The following is an 18,261-nucleotide window of genomic DNA, read 5'->3' on the forward strand; positions in this document are numbered from 1 at the left end:
TTTCCCGCCTCAGGCTGGCACCAGCTCCTTCACTGCCCACCTGGCCACAGCCCTCCCAGGCCCTGGTCCCCCCTCTCCTGGATGATACTAACAGCCTCCACCTGCCAACCTGTCCTCCCTGCCAGCTGGCAGAGCCATATTTTGAAGACGCAGATCTGATCAGACCAGGTCAGTCGACAACCTAAAACCTCAAGACCCTTCTCACTACCTGGGGCCAGGGCAGGGAGTGGGGGAGGGGTGTGCATCTCCATGGTCAACTTGGTTCCTGTGAGAGGCACCCAAAGGGTGGCGCTGCTGAGCACGCTCCAGGGAGGCCTGGCCCCACTCTCGGTGCCTGTCTCTGGGACCATGGGAGCTGCCCCCGCCGGCTGCTGGAGGAGCTGCCCATGGCCGGTCTCTGGGCGCCCACCGGGTCGTGTCGTGCTGTGCTCAATGCACTTCTGTACAAAGGTTTACTGAGCATCTACTGAACGCCAGGGACAGGGGACAGAAAAAGACTCCAAAATGCAGTGTGATAGAATGTGGCTTTTTTTTCTAAGCAGACAAATCTGGGTTCAAATCCTGGCTCTGCCTGCTACTGAGATAAGTCACTGCGGGCAAATTACTCGACAGCTTGAACCTCTGTTTCCTCACTTGCTAAATGGGGGCGCTAGCTCTGCGCTGTTCACGAGCCCCTCCCAGGAGACAGCACATTCACTCTCCATCACTGATGGGCTCGACTTTCCTGGAACGTCTTCGCCTCCCACCCAAGATGGTTAACCAGGGTTATCTTCCCAAGGCTCATCTGGGACAAATGGCTAAATCCGTAACCCTCATTTCCCCTGTGTGCGCAGAAGCCACGCATCATTAACTTAGATTTGTCACCCGCGCTGCTTCCCTGCCCCTCCTCTCACAGTTACTTACATTGGAAACCAGCCCCGGCTTTAATGCGCCTCAGATGAGTTATGTGACTGGCCGTTAGGATGATGACAGAAGCATGAATTTCCTCATTAAAGCCCCAGAGCACAAGGCAATCCAAACAGGCCTGCAGCCCGGCCCAGCGCGCCGAGGACAGCCGCTCATCAGGGCTGCGTTTGGCTTGGCAGCAGGCACTGCTCACGGCAAGCCGGAACCAGACCCTGGCCATGGGCTGACAGCTCTGATTTAAACTATTAGGAAGGCTGAGGATTAAATATTTGTCCAGGTCACTGTAAACCGGGTGGAATTATAAACAGTTCAGAGCGGTAAGTGATGCAGGAAACAGTCTCCGGATACGGATTTAGGATTTTCCACCACTCCCCAGGTGGCAGGGTGGGGGAGGCAGGCTGTGGGAGAGCCAGCTGCCTGGGGCTCCACTGCCCCTCCCTGGCCAAGGCTTCCTGGAAGACAAGGCCCATTTCCATGCACAAGGATGGGCTCTGCCCAGGGACCGCTGGCCTTGGTGCCAGGATGGTGAGGGGACAGCCCTGCCCAGGGGCCAGAGAAGGGAACTCCCAAGGTGACTTGTGGCCCCAGGGCCCTGTGACAGAGGTAGTACAGGTCCTGCATAGAGAGGCTGAGGCTCCACATGCAGCCCAGGCATCTGCCTTGCATGACTGCTCAGGTGCACGGGGATGCTTTTGTGACTGGAATGTGCCTAAGAGTGCCTCAGTTTATCCCTTCTGCTACTTTTTTGTTTTCTTTTAAAAAATATTTTAAAATATTTTATGCCACACATTAAAAAGTCAATGGTTATTAAAAACGTAATCATCATCTGACTAAAAAAAACCCACTTTGATGTTAAAAGGGATTCTCATAAAGGCAGGCCCTCCCCGCAGGAGGATGGGAGTGGTGGTCTCTGAGGAGCAAGGCCCTCCTGAGGCTGTTCTCAAGGATGCTGACTGCTGCCGGGATCACCTTCTCTGAGGCCGAGGGTTTCTGGTCTGTGCTTCCTCTTCCTGTCACACAAAGGGCACCACACCCTGCACTGCGCAGAGTGAAGGCCTTTCCTTAGGACGCGGCTGTTAAGAGTCCTAAACATGGACCCTAAAATAAGGGCCTTAGACCTGCCTAGAAGCTCAAAGTAGGCAGGTGTGAGGCAGAGGTTAAGACAAGTCCGCTTCAGAGGAGGCAGCACCTTCCAGTCCAAGCACCCAGTTCACCTCAGACACCCCTGGAAGAGACACCCCGGAGATGAGCTGCTCAAGACACCTATGCCTAAGAGCAAGAGACGGGCACACAGCAGCTGTGACACTGTGACTTCTACGAAATATGTATTTAGTCATTCAGATGACCGGACTGTATTCCTCATGGACATCTGGTCTTCATCCATGGTTCCTGGCTCACAGCTCTCAAACCTTTGGAATTTCCTGAGCGGGGAGAGCAATGGGAGCATCTTTTGTTCTCTTTGGTCTCCTGTTCTCAGTTCCTAAAATCAATTGCTTCGGGGCCAGAAAGAAAAACAGGTGCCTTGTCACGCATAACAAACCCCTTTTCACCACAACTGGGTTTATGTTACTGAGGCGACTTCTGGAAGGCACCTAAAGATGGGGGCTGGTTGCCAGGGGAACCAACCATGAATAGAGGGGTGGTGGAACCTGTAGTCCACTAGGGGAAGGCAGGGGCTGGAGAGTGAATCAATCACCGATGGCCAATGAGTTAATCTGTCATGCCCCTGTAATGAAGTCCCACAAACCCCCACCAAGGATGGGTTTATAAAGGTGTCCTTTAATATCCTTTGTCATAAACTTGCAATCTAATGAATAAATGGGTTTCCCGAGTTCTGTGAGCTGCTCTAGCAAATAAATTGAACCCAAGGATGGGCTTGTGGGAACCTGGTGTTTGTAGCCAGTAAGTCAAAAGCACAGGTGACCACCTGAATTTGCCATTAGCGCCTGAAGATGCATTCAGGGAACGGGGGCAGTAGGTCTCGTGGGACTAAGTCCTTAACCTGTGGGACCTGAGGCCACTTCTGGGTAGGGCGTCAGACTAGCAGGTGAACTGTAGGACACCCTGCTGATGTCTGCTTCGTGGTGGCATGGGGAACCACCCCACAAGAAGGAATTGGGTGCAGAACCCCAAAGAGTAGCACTCGTCAAATTTTACTGTGCACACAAATTATCTGGAGAGCTTAGTGAAAGGCAGACCCTGATTTGGCGGGTCTGGGTAGGGCCAAGCTCCCTGCATTTCTGACAAGCTCCTGGGTGGTGCTGATGCTGGAAGGTGCCCTCCAGCAGAGGACAGGCTGCAGAGGAGAGGCCCTCAGAGTGCCCACCTTCCTGGTCAGGACGTTCATGACTAGAGATGGGAACCAGGGCAAAGCAGTGCTTCTCACTGCTTCAAAGGAGCCCAAGGTGCAGAGACGCACTGAGCCCTGAGGGTGAGAAAGAGCCAGGGCCGACCCTGCAGTCACCTGGTCCTACTACGGCAGGGAGCCAGCAGGCGGTGTTCAACCACAGGGAGCTCAAATGCATCTATCTAGAAATGTGAACTCTATTTCATGGTGGCTCGAGCTGAACAAGCTCAGCTAAAGACAAGTGCCCTAGAAGGATGGTTATCAGACCCATCCCTCCGCCCGTGGAAGTCTTTGGTAGCCATGCTGGAGGGCTCTGAATTTGGCCTTGAACTACTATGGAGACACCAAGTCATCTGAGTTAACATGCAGGGAACAAAGCCGGAAGGAAGACCTAACACCTGGACGACCGAAAGCGAGATGTGACTATCCGTCCCTGGCAGAATGGACAAAGACCAAAACGGGAGGGCCCAGGTAAAAACCTCCTTTTAAGAAAGGTCAGTGGCACAAGAACAGAATGGGAAATCCCTGGCCTCGCAGTGATGCGTGGGAAAAGAGGTGGGGGTACCCGCCCCTCCCTTGATGGTGATTCTACTCCAGGGAATCAACACCCCTGTTCCATCTACTCCACGGTGGGTAGTCACCTGACTCCGGCCTCAGGAAAGGACTCTGAGATGGACGGTAACCCGATCCGGCAGTGAGATGCTGCCTCCAGGAGCTCCCATGTGGGGATTCAGGGACCTGCCCCCATCGTTTGTGTCTAACACCCAGCCGGGCTGAATGAACTCTGAAACCGACAACTTCGTGAGCAGACCTGTTTCCGTTTTTGCTTAAGTCAGAGTTTTACTTCTGTCACTTGCAACCAAGAGCCATAATACATAATCTAAGTCCCAACTTGACTTAATTACAATTAATTAATCCATTCTAAAACGTTACCAGTAGAATGTCCTACTTTTTTTTCTTTTGCTTTTCAGGACCACACCTGCGGCACAGGGAGGTTCCCAGGCTGGGGGTCGAATCGGAACTACAGCTTCCGGCCTACATCACAGCCATAGCCACATGGGATCTGAGCCAAGTCTGTGACCTACACCACAGCTCACGGTAATGCCGGATCCTTGACCCACTGAGCAAGACCAGGATTGAACGCACAACCTCATGGTTCCTAGTCAGATTCGTTTCCGCTGCGCCACGACAGGAACTCCTGTCCTACATGTCTTGACCCGAGATAAAGCCTTCCGTTACTGAATCTCAGGAATGACTCACCAACAAGCCTGTGAGGAGGTCAGGCCCCAGGACATCTCTGCGGGGACACCCACCCGCTCAACTCCACACATGGCCAGCTCTGAGGCCGCCTCCCTGGGCCCTGATCACTCTACCTGTCTGGTAAGGCTTCCTCCGAGGTTCATGGTGCCAGAGCCAGATTTGTTGGTTTGCAGCCACAGCATCACCGTGGAGGTCAGCTTGTAATGCGCGGTGCGACCGCTGGACTTTTCCTGCAGGACGAGACACAACCCTGAGCTGAGTAGAGCCTGAAGGGGCCCATGAATTCAGGTCCTCCTAACATGCCCCCTCCTCAGAGGTCACCACGGCCTGACCTTCTAACACCCCAGCTGGTTTTTAAAGGGACCGAATCTGCAGTCATGTGTATTCAAGTTCTTTGCTGATCTTTTTCATCAGTGACTACTGTGTTCCTGACCTATCTTTATCCAAATGGCTGTGGGCACTTTAAGGGCCCAGCAGGGGTTTACCCGTCACAGAAACTCCCCATCGAGAGGCACCTGCTAGAAAAGAGGCTGCGCCGCTGGGGCCACCAGCTGCGGGGAGCTGTACCTGCACTTCCACCACGTGGATGGAATCCCAGCAGCCTTTGATCTTCTTTGATCCGTCTCCAGCCTTCTTTATGAGGATCACGCCAGCGAAACCGTGATCCAGATCCCAGAGGTAGACAGATGAGACACCGCCTTCAAAATACCTGAAGGAAACAGGCCCAACTGCCCATTAGATGTTAAGCCCATCAAATTACAAAGCATCAGCCCAGGTCCCACGGGTTGCCATGTGGCAAAGATTCATCTAAATGCCCGTCTCGGATTAAGGACCCTCCCTACAGTGGTTCCAGGGTTGACACGCGCATGTGTCCTGATCAGCGCTGGCTGCGGGGGGGACAAAGCACCCTTTGGTGGGGGGGGGGTGTCACAGAAAGAACACGGAATTAGGAGTCCTAAAGATGAACTGGAGTTTGAGCAGCCACTTACGCTAGTTCTGTGGCCTTTGGCAAGCTTACTAAACACGAACCTTCGCCAGGCTTCACATTCCTTCCAGATGAAGTGTGTGACATGTAACAGATACTCAATGGGAGTATACTAGTGAGTGATCACTGTTGTTGGATATTCCTATCCTTTGGGATGGATATTTTACAGGAGATAAGGAGGAAAAAAACAGAGCAACAACGCTCTGCTCATAAAGCTGTTCTATAGTGAAAAAATACACATGATAAATGCTATGTTTAGAGAATGTGTGTAAAGGGTATAAAGGAATTCCTTGTACTCTTTTTTGAGTAATTTCACTGTAAATCTGAAACTCTCTCAAACTAAAAAGTCTTTGTATAAGAGATTGAAAAAAAAAGTCTCTGTACAAAGTCTAGAACGTGACATACACCAGGATGTCACCAAGAGACCATCGGACAGAAGAAGCTACCCCTCCTCCCGCTGCTGAGCTGCAGGGCACCACCGCTCTAACCCACTGCAGGCCTGCTGGGCGCCCCAGGGTCCACACCAAGGTCTGCTCCCCTCGCACCCTCCCCACCAAGGTTCCTCAGGCAGACTGTCCCCATGTGTTACCCTGCACCCTCCACCCCGATTACGCCATCTGTCTCCCCGGCCAGGCGGCCACGGAAGGCAGGTGAGGGCAGGAGGATGTATGAGGCGCCGGCCCTGGGGCTGAAAGGCATCGGACAGACTGAGGGTGGCGAGGACTCTGCCTCCAAACCAGTGCCACAGAGTGCAGAACTGCGAAGGGGAAAGCTCGAGAATCAAGAGCTCGGTGCCATGACAGGTGACCTCCAGGGAACAGGACACTCAGGGACAGGACACTCAGGGACCCCACTCAGGAAGGCTCTTTCTCTTGTTCTGAATCTTTCTCCAAACCCTACACAGGTAAGTGTTTTGGTTTAGCACCTGAGGCCGCATCTCCGTCCATCAGGCCGCCCTGGTCTGGCCCAGCCCTGCAGGGAGCTGGACACACCACGGCCTGTCCTGGGACATGTGGAGGCACATCGGTCACCTGGGGACCTGAGCTCTCGCTCAGGTTAGCGGGCAGCAGGGCCTCCAGGAGCCCTTCCCACTTGCTCTCCCGGACTAGGGTGACACACCACACCCCCACCCCCTTGGCTCACAGCTCACTGGGGGGCACACCTGCTTGACTACGGGAAGCACAGCCCACGGCAGACCTGGTGACAGATGGCTGGGTTCCAAGGCCTGGCTTTGCCTTTTAGTCTGCTTGGTGGGAAAACCACCACACATCAAAAGGGAAAAAACAACAACTTTAAAAAAAAAAAATGTGGCTTTTCTTGTGCTGACAAGAGGGTGGGCTGCTAATTTCTGTTGCCCATCCCGAACGGAGGCCTGAAAAGTCCAGAGGGCGTGTTCACCCTTCCACCCCTCAGAGCCTGAGGCTCCAGTCCTCACTCCCAAGCCAGTGTTGCTCTTGCCCGAGGCTCCCACCCTCTGTGCTGGGCCCCGGGGGACGAGCAGGTCAGGCTGCCCTGGAAGGGAAACAGCAGGAGCCTGGTGACTTGACAGCCCTTGTCATCACCACCCGTGACCAGTTCAAAAGCACCAGGTGGCCTGTGGTTGAGCCCCTTCAGCCCCCACCACCCACCCCTTAGCTCTATTTTCTTCCAGAAAAGTAAAACAACAGCGTAACCATTTTGTAAGGCAGAACTGGCCGTTGCTACTCCAAGGTCCCAGCCTGTGGCTTGGGTCCCACCTGGCAGCTACCTTCTCCCTGGCACCCGCAGTTTCCCTTCCCTTGTGGGCCAAACTGACAGGTCCAATGTTACAAGATGTTGGCGACAAGGGAGGTGAAAACACAAGTTCCATACTGGTCTCCACATGGGTTGCTGGTCTCTTCGCCCAAAGTGAAAAACTGATGGAGTGCCCACCGTGGCACAGCGGGCTAATGATCTGGTGTTGTCTCTTCGGTGGTGTGGGTTTGATCCCTGGCCTGGTGCAGCGGGTTAAGGATCCAGCACTGCCACAGCTTTAGCATAGGTCGAAGCTACAGCTCCGATTTGATCCCTGGCCCAGGAACTTTCACATGCCATGGGTGTGGCCAAAAAACAATTTTATTACAAGAATATTATTCTAAAAAAAGGAAATGTGAAATGTAGCCCAAACACCATAAATCACCTTATCCAGTAAATCTGATTTTTTCAAATTCCCTTCCAGTCTTTGTCCAGATGCTTACTTTTTACATAACTTTAAGCACAGCTTTTCGCAGCTGGTGTGGAATCACGAGCACCTTTCCACAGACCCTGGTGACTCCATAATTGTTCTTAATAGCTGGGAGAGTATTCCACGGGGTGGTATCCCAATTTACAGGCTATCTGACTTTTAACAAAGGAATGACGGTAGCAACACCAGAAGGGACGCCATTCATCCACGCCCCCTTTCCAGAGGGGCCTTTGGGTCCAGCACCCTGACCCCATGACTCAAGAGCGGACTGGCATTCCAACTACCGACAGGGATCTCCGGGGACCTGCGTGGTTACAAGTCTCAGCCTGAGGTTCGAAGACAAAGGGAGCAGAGGACTGAGTGATCAACGAAGGGCTGTCTCAGCATCACCCAGAAACCCAGCCTCTGTGACAGCGACTGAGTGGAAGGAGGTGGCGAGGTGGCTGCGGGGCAAGACAGCTCCCGGCCCATGGTTTACAGTTCTGCTCTGCGCGCGAAGCATCAATTAAAGAGGGACCTCAGCAAGTTTTTGAAAATGTATTCTTACCTACTGTACTTTGATCATAATGACATGAAACAGGAAAAAAAAAATAATTTTTATGTGGTTCACATTTATGAGTTTTTACATAAAGGCTTTTGTGGGTATTTTAAGAATGTGCTAAAATGTTGTCTGAAACCACATAAAGCCATCTGAGGAGTCGCCCGCCAGAACTAACAGCGCACACATGGAAGCACTTTAACCGGCCTTTGTATATTTAATGAGTCAAATAGTATTAATATTGTTTAAATGCGAACACGCTCTTTCAATAAGGTGGCTCTGCCGTGGCTGCGACGCACTCTCTCTCGGGCCGCGCTCGTCCACGTGCCCGAGGGAGCAGGGGCAGCTGCGCTGCGAGCAGGAAGGAGGGCCGGCCCGGGACCTCGGCGGCTGCGGCCCAGCGGGGCTCCCACAGGAAGGAGAACATCTCAAAACAGAGAATGCCCTGGGCTCTTCTGAGGCCTTGTGCCCTCAAGGAGGGGGGGTGAAAGGCGCACGCAGGTAAGGAGGGCGAAGGCCTGGTGAGCCGCACGGGCACAGGGACAATCCGTGGGGACACGACAGAGAAGCCTCCTTGGAAAGGTGAAGTGGGACGCAGCAGGGCCTTGCAGCATTCCAGGAGCGTCCGAACAGGGAAGGCACTGGGCCAACCCAGACAATCCGGAGGACGAGCTTGCTCTGGGGTCCACCCGAGAGAGCGAACTCTCAAACGAGTGCCCTGGCTCCACATTCTTGGTAGCCTTCAAGGCCTTCCTAGCAGAGATTTACACTTTTTAAGGCAAATGGAACTGCAGAGAACGGAGCCGGCACCCCTTGGGCTGGTTCTCCAAAAGCCCTGCCATTTGCAAACACATGTTGATAACAACCAGGCCTCATAAACCTCAAAAGGCCAGGTCACAAGGGACAGCTCTCAACTGGATAAGCCAGGTGCCCCAGGTGAGCCCCACAGGTGCAGCTGGCCATTTGCACAGCCAAGCACAGTGAAGCATCTGGATGAGCCGACTCTTGTCAGTGCCCGGGGTGTCAGTAACCCCCTTCTGCCCAGAGATCTGCGACGTTTCCCCCCTTGAAAAGGACGCCCCCAGGGTCACTAACGGCAGCCTCACACATACAGACGCTGTGTCCATAACTACCCAACCACGGGACTTCAGAGAAGGAGCAAAAAGGGAAAACAGAACACTTCACACTCAAAACGACATACTTCACAAAAGAAAGAAGAAAGCGACTTCAGCTCCCAAAGCTTGACAGAGTGCTTGAGGCTGAGGTGTGCAGACAGCCCAGGACAGAAACCTGTTTCGGGAATCAGAGCTATAACCAGGCTTGGCCCACGCTGGGCCTCACGTGCAACAGGGAAGACGGGACCGGAACGGCTCTGAGGCTGGCCCTCAGCCCTTCCGATCGAGTTGCCTCTTGGGAGAATAGCTGGACTTGTGGTTCACACGCCCTGACCCAAAGAAGAACTGCGGCTCCCCCAGATCTTTTCCTTTGGCCAAAAGGGGGCTGGGCCGCCTTCCCAGGTCAGGGCAGGAGCTGGAGCGGACAGGGGTCTTTGACAGTGCGCACTGATCCTGCGATGAGGAGGCAAAGGCGGCGCCCCAAACCCAGACAAGTCGGGGACCCAGCCCACAAGGCCACACCCCTAGACACTGGGGTAGAAGATTCTGCAGTTGGCTCCATTAGATAAAGCCCAGAAAAAGGCAAGGGATGTTTATTTGGCACTGATGTGGTTTCTCCTCTGTGAATCAAAAGAGCTGGCTCTGAGGCTCACTAGCGTAGCTCCCTGCTGCAACACTCCAGGATGTGGTGGCTGCATGAGGGCTGGTATGAGGTAGACTCAGAGTATCATAGTGCAGATTCCTTAATCAAATTGATCGAAACTCTGCTTGCACACCTCCAGCAACAGGGAGCTCACTACATTCTCCAGGTGAACATTTCTGTTTTGAACAATTCAAACAGTTCTCTCCGGACCTGAGTAAAAACTTCTACCGACTTCCATCTGGAACCACATAAAACTTAAGGCCCTTTCTTCATATGGTTCCCCTTTTCTACAATTAAACAAATTTGAAGTACAGGTATTTCTGCCGTGGTACAGTGGGTCCGGTTGCTGCGGAGGTTCAATCCCCAGCCAGGCGCAGTGGGTTACAGGATCAGACACTGCTGTAGCTGAGACAGAGGTTGCAGCTGTGGCTCGGATTCAGTCCCTCGCCTGTGAACTTCCATATGCCGTAAGTGTGGCCAATTAAAAATAAAAAAGAAGAACTACAGTTGATTTACAACACTGTGTCAGTTTCAGGTGTCCAGCAAAGTGATTCAGACACTGAATCATGAAGTGATTTTTTCTTTCAGATTCTTTTCCATTCTAAGTTATTACAAGATACTGAATATAGTTCCCCATGTTACACAGTAAATCCTGGTTGCCCATCTATCTTACATAGTCCTTTAAAGTATTTAAAGACGGCTTACAGGAATGGCAAGAACTCTCTTTTCTCGTCTCCCCCTTGTTCCAATAATTCTCCCAAGACACGACTTTAAGTCCCTATACCTTTGTTATCCTCCTCAAGGGAGCGAGAGCAGACATCAATGCCCCAGCCGGGTGTTAACCCCTGTGCCAAGGGGACGAGGCTATTGCTCTATCCAGGAACGTTAGCTTGAGATACGCTTTCAGCATCACACCTCGATCACATTGACACCTGCCAAGCTTGCAGTCATGTCAAGCAAAATACTCCTTGTTGTGTGTTATCATCTAATTGTTGCCCACATCCTATACTTTGAGAAACTGGTATAGGAGACCCAAGAATACGACTTTCCACTCAAATCTGTTATATTTGAGTCTCACGGCCACAGCTTTGCCATTTCAACCTATCTTTTGGGATCCCAAATTTCCTGCCATCTGTATCCTATCCAAGCCACCCTCCCTCGGAGGTCTCTGCGTGTGGGAATACAGGTCAAAGTTGGTGTGACATAAATGAGCAAACAGCCGAGCTCCAAACTGTCTGTACCAGTTCTCTGAACCAATTCCAAGACTTTCTAGAAAGAGTACTACAGGCTGCAGTGAAGCCTCTGGGGAGAAACGATGGTCAACTTGGAAGGATGGCTATGGTCTAGACACTTCTTTCAAACTGGGCGACAGTGCAAAATTGGGGATGCCCAGGGCTGGAGATGTCCCACTGGAGACAAGAGGACCTACGAGGGCACGCGGGGGCAGATAGAAGGGGCACGTGAGGTGGGCTTGGCTGAAATGCCAAGTGCAGGGTTCAGACTTTAAATGAAAACAAACGGAATCCCTGTGCTGTCCACTGCCAGGCTAGGAACACTGGCCCTTAAGAGGTCGCAAGAATCCGTGAGCTCTTCCTCTCCTCTCTGCCCTCCTGCCGCCTGTGTGGTCTGTCCTGCTTCTGAGGTCTCGTGAAGGAGCAGCAGCAGGACCTGTGATGCATGGTCACACACTGTACTACACCTGCCACTCAGTCACAACAAGGAGGCGGCGGGCATGTAAGTGCTTGTTCAAACCAAAGTCCCTGTGTTGACAACTGACTTTATGGCAAAGATGGGGAGACTAAAACCCAGCGCTAAGGTTCTGCCCCCAAACAGTATCTCTTTACTTCCTTCTGGCCCCCGAAAGAAAATAAAATCCCCTAGCTACAAGCAGTAGTTTTTCTGATCATTCTTAACATCCTTACAACATAAAAGCTGGTACCCACAGGTGGGAACAATTCCACCTCTGGAAAAAAGAAAAATTTCCAATTTGCTTGGAGAGGCATCTAAAACCTGGCCTCCTCCCTTGCGGGGCAGACCCACATTCTTGTCCTGGAGGCTCCAGTTGGCCGTCAGGAAGCTAAGCGTCTCCTCTCGTCCAATAGAAGCATGTGGGTGCTGCTTGGTGGGCACAGCTTCTGGAAGGCCCAGGGGAGCCAGAGAAGGCAGGCTGACAGCCAAAACTCTGAGGGGCTGGGAACTGTGGGCTCTCCCCCTTTCTGAGGTGCACCTAGAACACTCCCCGGGGAGCACTAGGAGGAGCCCAGGAACTAGTGGAGCAGAAATGGCCAGAGCACGGAGTTCCCGTCGTGGCGCAGTGGTTAACAAATCTGACTAGGAACCATGAGGTTGCGGGTTCGATCCCCGGCCTTGCTCAGTGGGTTAACGATCCGGCGTTGCCGTGAGCTGTGGTGTAGGCTGCAGACGCGGCTTGGATCCCGCATTGCTGTGGCTCTGGCATAGGCTGGTGGCTACAGCTCCGATTCAACCCCTAGCCTGGGAACCTCCATATGCCGCGGGAGCGGCCCAAGAAATAGCAACAACAACAACAACAAAAAAAAAAGACAAAAGACAAAAAAAAAAAGAAAAGAAAAAAAAAAAAAAAAAAAAAGAAATGGCCAGAGCAGGCTCATGGCCACCACTACCGCCATGTTTCACAGCACTTGTTCTCCTGGGGCCGGGAGGGGGCGATCTGCTTCCATCTCCTAACTTGGCCGTGTTCTCAACTGCCCACAAAGCCAGGGCCTGCCTGCTCTGAGAGCATGGACCCGCCCCTCAGCCCTGGGGGCTAGAGTTGGCTCTGGACAAAACGTGGAAAGAGCAAGGCTTGGCTTTGGGCTGGCCACGCCCAGATCTGATGCTGCTGCCCCATCACTGTTGTCTGGGTGGGGACCAGCTGTGTCCATCACGGGTTTCAGGACGTGTCCAGTCTGCCCGTGGACATGGGGCAGGTATTTTGCGGAAATGCCTTCCAGCACACACAGGTGCAACAACCCCCAGAGCAAACATACCAATCGGCTTAGGCATGTGCGACTTTAATGCCAGTGGCACTTCCAAGTGCACATCTGGACCACGGCTGCAGCACTTTACAGCCTCTCTTTACAAGGTTTTTATTTTCTTACTTGAGGAGGAATAATGAACGCTCTTCTGGAAACAATGGTGCCGCTGCAGGGGCTGCCGAGCTGGCCCTGCGATCTGACCAAACTATCTGCACGCGGCACCTCCATCTGCATTTCTGGACAGACCATGAAATTCTGCCCACCCCGCTTAGTCCACCTCAGGAGACTGTGGACACTCAAGGCCTTCTCGAGTTTCAAAGCCATCACCATCATCCAAGAGCTGCCGTTTTCGAGAACCCATTCTGTGTCAGGAGCTTTGCACGTTATCTTACAGTTAAGACCATGGAAGCTCAGAGAGGGAAAGGAACGTGCCCAAGTCACACAGCTGAGAAGCTGGCTGCTCCGGAGCCATGGCCCCTTCCCACGCCAGGTCCCCTGCCGTCTTGAGCCACCCCAGCCATGGTCAGGGGACCACAAGGAGTGCAGGTGGGCAGGCCAGGCCTCCGAGGGCCCTGCTTCAACCTGTGGGGCTGGATTAGGTAAGTTCGCACACAGACACACACATAATCGTACACAATGAGAAAGTCCGGGAAGGAAGCGGGGAGGGGCACACCAAGTGGCCAAGAGTCTGGGGCCCACACCAAGCACCCCGCCCACCCTGGGAATTCTGGAAAGGAGGCTCCTCCACTTCAAGGAGGCAGCAGGCTGAACTTGTGTAAGATCACCTGTCCTCAGTACTTCCACAACGCAGCTTCCCAGGAGAGAGCGACCTGCCAGGAGCGCAGGAGGCAGCTCGGCTGGGGAGCACAGGGTGCCTGGCAGGACAGGGAGCTCCACCACCGGAGGGGGCCAGTCCTGGTTTCCAGCCAGCATCCTCACCCCAGCATGTGGAGCCACGTGACCCAAAGAGTGACTGAGTGCCAGGTGGTGAAAAAATCCCAAGAATTCTGGAGGAACCAGAGTCCCTGATGCGGACTTGGGGGCTCATGTTTGTAAATGAACTCATCTTCAGCAGATGGAAAGCAGACAGTGCCTTCCAAGGTAACCAGCCCCAGGGCGCAGCCTTACGAGCCAGCCCCAGGGGGCAGGTGTGGACCCTCCTGGCCTCCAGGCTGGAGGCAACATTGAGCTTGTCTGGACCCACCCTCACGGGGCCTGGAAACGCTGATGGACACCCTGCTTTGGATCAGGGCTCAGAGTGGAGCCGAAACCCACACTGTGCGAGCAGGAAGTGGACTCGGCCCACCTCCCCCCCAAAGCGGACGGGGCTTCTCTTGGGGCGTCCCCCTCTCAATTGGAACTGCGCAGCTCAAGCGACCTTGGGTTTCCCCACTGGATGCTTCCAGCACTTTCGTACCAGCTCAGGACTGTGGATGCCGGAAGCCCACAGCAAGCACAGCGGGTTCCCAGGGGCCCTCTGTACACATGGCTAAAGATACAGTAATATACGTGGGAACCCAAACGCTAGTCATGGTGCCAACAAGCTGAAAGCCAGACAGACTTCCCTGCCTTTACCCACTGTCCCTGGAGCACAGGATGCACAGCAAGCAGACGCCTGTGGCAGGGTCCTTTGGGAGACGGGGCACACAGGAGAGGCCCCCACCTCTAAACAAGGGGAAAGTGTCCATGTACCGGGAACCCCCAGACCTCTATGAAGGGGTGGGTAGAGGGGCGGAGGGTCCCAGGAAACCAGATGCTCCAGGTTTCACCTGCTCTGAAACAACTCCACTTCCTCCCATGCTGCTCCATGCTTCCACCCGCTTCCCAGTGGGGTTCTGACGCCAGAGTCCAAAGGTAACTGGGCCGGGCTATTTCCGGCGGTGGAAAGCGGGGTCACTCAGCTAGACTAGTCAGGGAGCCTCAGGATGGAGCAGCCAGGCTAAGAGGAGGTGGGGTCAGGGTCCTTCACCCCGGCCCCCAAACCGCTTACAAGGAACTGCTCAGGATGTCCGTCAGGGCTGTCCCACGTACCCCTCCCCAAGGCGCTGAGGATGACAGCCCAGGTCCTCGCCTGACAAGGACCTGGGCACCTCTGCCCCCGCGCAGCCGGCCTCCCCGGCCACAACTATGGATGCCCCCCCCAACGCCCGGCTTCAGGTCCTCCTGAGCCCTTAGCACATCCAGCAAGTCCTTTGCTGGTTTGTTCACGGCTTCCTGTGTGGGGCTCCTCACCCCTGTGAAGCCCCATGAGGCCCCCCTAACACCCCCCACGGTGCCCCCAGTGCTCAGAGCATGGCAGGTTCTCGGTGAATACTTACGGATCAATCATAAGCACTCTCTCCCGTCACCACAGATGGGTACTACTTCGCTTTCTGAAACTGATTTACTCAAGGTCTCATTGCGGGCTGGGGGCAGAGGCCCCACCAGAACCAAAAGCCCCCTGGTGCAGCTGATGACGTCACATGGCCTGCTATCCCACCATCTCTGCACCAGAACCACCCACAGCCACCATCACAAACATGCAGGATGTAAGACATGCACACAGGCAGCTGCTGCAGAACTAGAATAATTCCACCACGGGCAAGCCGGGCAGTGGTCTCTGCTGACAGACTAGGAAACAGCTTCAGGGGAGTTCCCGTCGAGGCTCAGTGGTTAGCGAATATGACTAGGAACCATGAGGTTGTGGATTCAATCCCTGGCCTCGAATAGTGGGTTAAACGATCCGGCGTTGCCGTGAGCTGTAGTGTAGGTCGCAGACGCAGCTCGGATCTGGCGTTGCTGTGGCTGTGGCGTAGGCTGGCAGCTACAGCTCCGATTTCACCCCTAGCCTGGGAACCTCCATGGGTCTGGCCCTAGAAAAGACAAAAAAAAAAAAAAAAAAGGAAAGAAAGAAACAGCTTCAGAAACTTGACCACCTGCCCAAAGTCAGCAAGGACAGAAGAGAGAATCGAGGCCAGGTGTCTTTCAAAGCCCAGCTTCTCCCACTCTGCGGCCTGACCCGGATAGAGTGCTGGGGTCAGAGACCTCTGCTGGGAGGCGACTGTGCCCTTGGGGGCTCCACTCACCATCAGTTACCTGCTCCCCATACTTCTACTACTTCCGTTTCATCAGAAAACTCTCCGCTGACACCTACGAGTCCCACCAGGACTGGAAACAGGAAAATCCTCCAGGCCCAAGGCTCATATCCAAGGAAGGCACAGCCCCAGGAGCCCAGGGTCCACGATCTGAGAAGGCAGCTGGGAACGTGGAGTTTCAAGGATCCAAGAAACCAAAGCTACAACCCGTGTCCCTTCAGAGCTATGGATGCCCTGCCCTTCCTGGTCAGGGCTGCTCCATGTCACCTGACAGAGGCACAGAGACAGCCCCCACTGTAACACGGCCCCAGAGCGGGAGAGGAGCCAGGAGCCAGGGGAAGGCCTGTGTGCCAAGCAGCCCGGCCGCTGCCGGAGGGGCTCGTGGGCTCCGGGCCTGCCATGGGGACGCCAGCCTCGTTTCACTCTGTAAACTTCTTCCAGACAAGAGGGCTGATTAGAAAACCTAATTAAAGCTTTTGAAGATTATCTCAGACCCGAAGCAAGGAAGAACACAAAATGCCTTCCCGCCTTGCTCCTCCACCCCCCAGACTCTGGCCTTCATTAAGCTTTGATTTCAATCAATTGCACACCCACTAAAATTAACTTATAAGGCCAATAAATTGCAACCGCATGTTTGAAGGTATTATCTGCTACAAGCCAAGAGCCAAGGATTGCAGAGCAGGGGGCACGAAGTCTGGCACAGATGGGAGTAATCATCTCAGAAAGAAAGCAGTGCCAGCCCCTTGGTCCGAACATCTGGTCTCAGCAGAACCGGAGCTGACAGAGGCAACGGCGAGACCCAGAGTGAAAGCCAACGTGGGGAAGGCTCCCCATCTTGGGACCCATGGGAGCCAACTGGCGGCTCCTGCTGCAAGGAAGATGTTTCTCTGGCAGTTCCAAGTGCCCACCCTACATCAAAGGCCCCGCCGCCAAGTCTCGCCCAGGAACGACGGAGCCCTTAGGTCAAGTGATGAGCTTCCGTGACCGACGAGCCACCCCAGGCCTGGGCCTGAAAGAGAAGGACATCTCTGCCAAGAAAGAAGTGACCCGTGAGCCAGGCCCACAAGTCAGAGCTGGAAACCCTTGGGGCTTGGTCAGATAAGAATGAGCACAGCCTCGATGCTGGTGACCAGGGTGGGAGGGCTTGGGAGAGTAAAGTGGCGCCGTCCAGGGCTCTAGAGTAGATCATGACACCCTGCCCAGTGGGCACTCCCGCAAAACATGCCTGCGACGCTCCGCCCAAGCACTTTCAGCAAACTGACTACTTTAATCTAAAATTGGGGTTGTCTGGGTTGTGCTATCAACGGCTGCCTAGTAGTTCTTCTCCCGAGGAAAGGTTCCCACTGTGATCCCTTTCCGCCCCTAATGTCGGCAAAGAAGAGAATCAATGAATAAGTAGGCGGAGACTGGAGGTGGGAGGGTGAGAACAGCAAGAAGATGGGAGGAGCGAGGAACTGATGCGCTCACAAGGGGCCACGAGGGACACACAGCTCCTCCCGGGGCCCCTCTCGCCTCTTGCCCACCTTGGGGAAGGAGCCCTGCACCCAGCTGCTGGCACTTTCAAGCCCTGAAGAAGTGCCGTGTAGGGGCAGGAGAGGGGGCCACATCCCCACTGGAGTTACAAGCCGGAGGGCCTGCTAGTCAAGCCTTCCCAGGACTATACCACTTCCATGTGCTCATGATTCATTCTAATTCCCTCCAAAGTCAAAACCTTTACAGACCCGGGGATCAAAGCCCAGCGCCCGGGGACAGAAGCCAAGGCTCTCCCTCAGGATGTAATGGAGAAACTAAAATCTCTCAGGGCAGAGAGAAGCCTCTGGGGGATGGTGAGCATTCTGGCTCTGGGAAGGCCTGGTGTGGCTCTGGGATGCCTGCCTGGCCAGGATTGTGTCTTAGCTCTGTCTCTGCACTTACCAAGGTCTCCCTGAACTCACCTTGTTCAGGAGATGGTGGGGAGTGAGGACCAGCGCACAGGGGAGGGTAACCAGGAGGCTGCGGTCACCACTGGGCGCACAGGTTCAGGCCTAAGGCGCGAGCCACGGCTGGGAGGGAGAGTGGCAGGAAAAGGGCACCTCTGGCCTCTTTCTCTTGTGTCTCTTTTGTCAGATCTCCAGCCCTTCAGATGACAAGCCAAACCTGTGAGCTGAATTCAGTGTGGACTGCCTGGTAAGCAAGGGTCCTCCCCACTAGTGGA

General features: G+C 54.1%; 1 protein-coding gene across 4 annotated transcripts in view; it reads right to left on the bottom strand.

Annotated features, from left to right (window-relative positions):
• The window catches only part of CAPZB (capping actin protein of muscle Z-line beta subunit), a 131,972-nt gene that overhangs the window by 11,126 nt on the left and 102,585 nt on the right, over positions 1-18,261 (bottom strand). For all 4 annotated transcript variants that reach the window (NM_001113444.1, XM_005656029.3, XM_021093208.1 and 1 more), the window contains 2 exon segments: positions 4,627-4,743; positions 5,081-5,222. In NM_001113444.1, coding sequence (NP_001106915.1) covers positions 4,627-4,743; positions 5,081-5,222 — 259 coding nt within the window.

The sequence above is a fragment of the Sus scrofa genome, chromosome 6 (genome assembly GCF_000003025.6).
Source record: "Sus scrofa isolate TJ Tabasco breed Duroc chromosome 6, Sscrofa11.1, whole genome shotgun sequence".
NCBI classification, from domain to species: Eukaryota; Metazoa; Chordata; class Mammalia; order Artiodactyla; family Suidae; genus Sus; species Sus scrofa.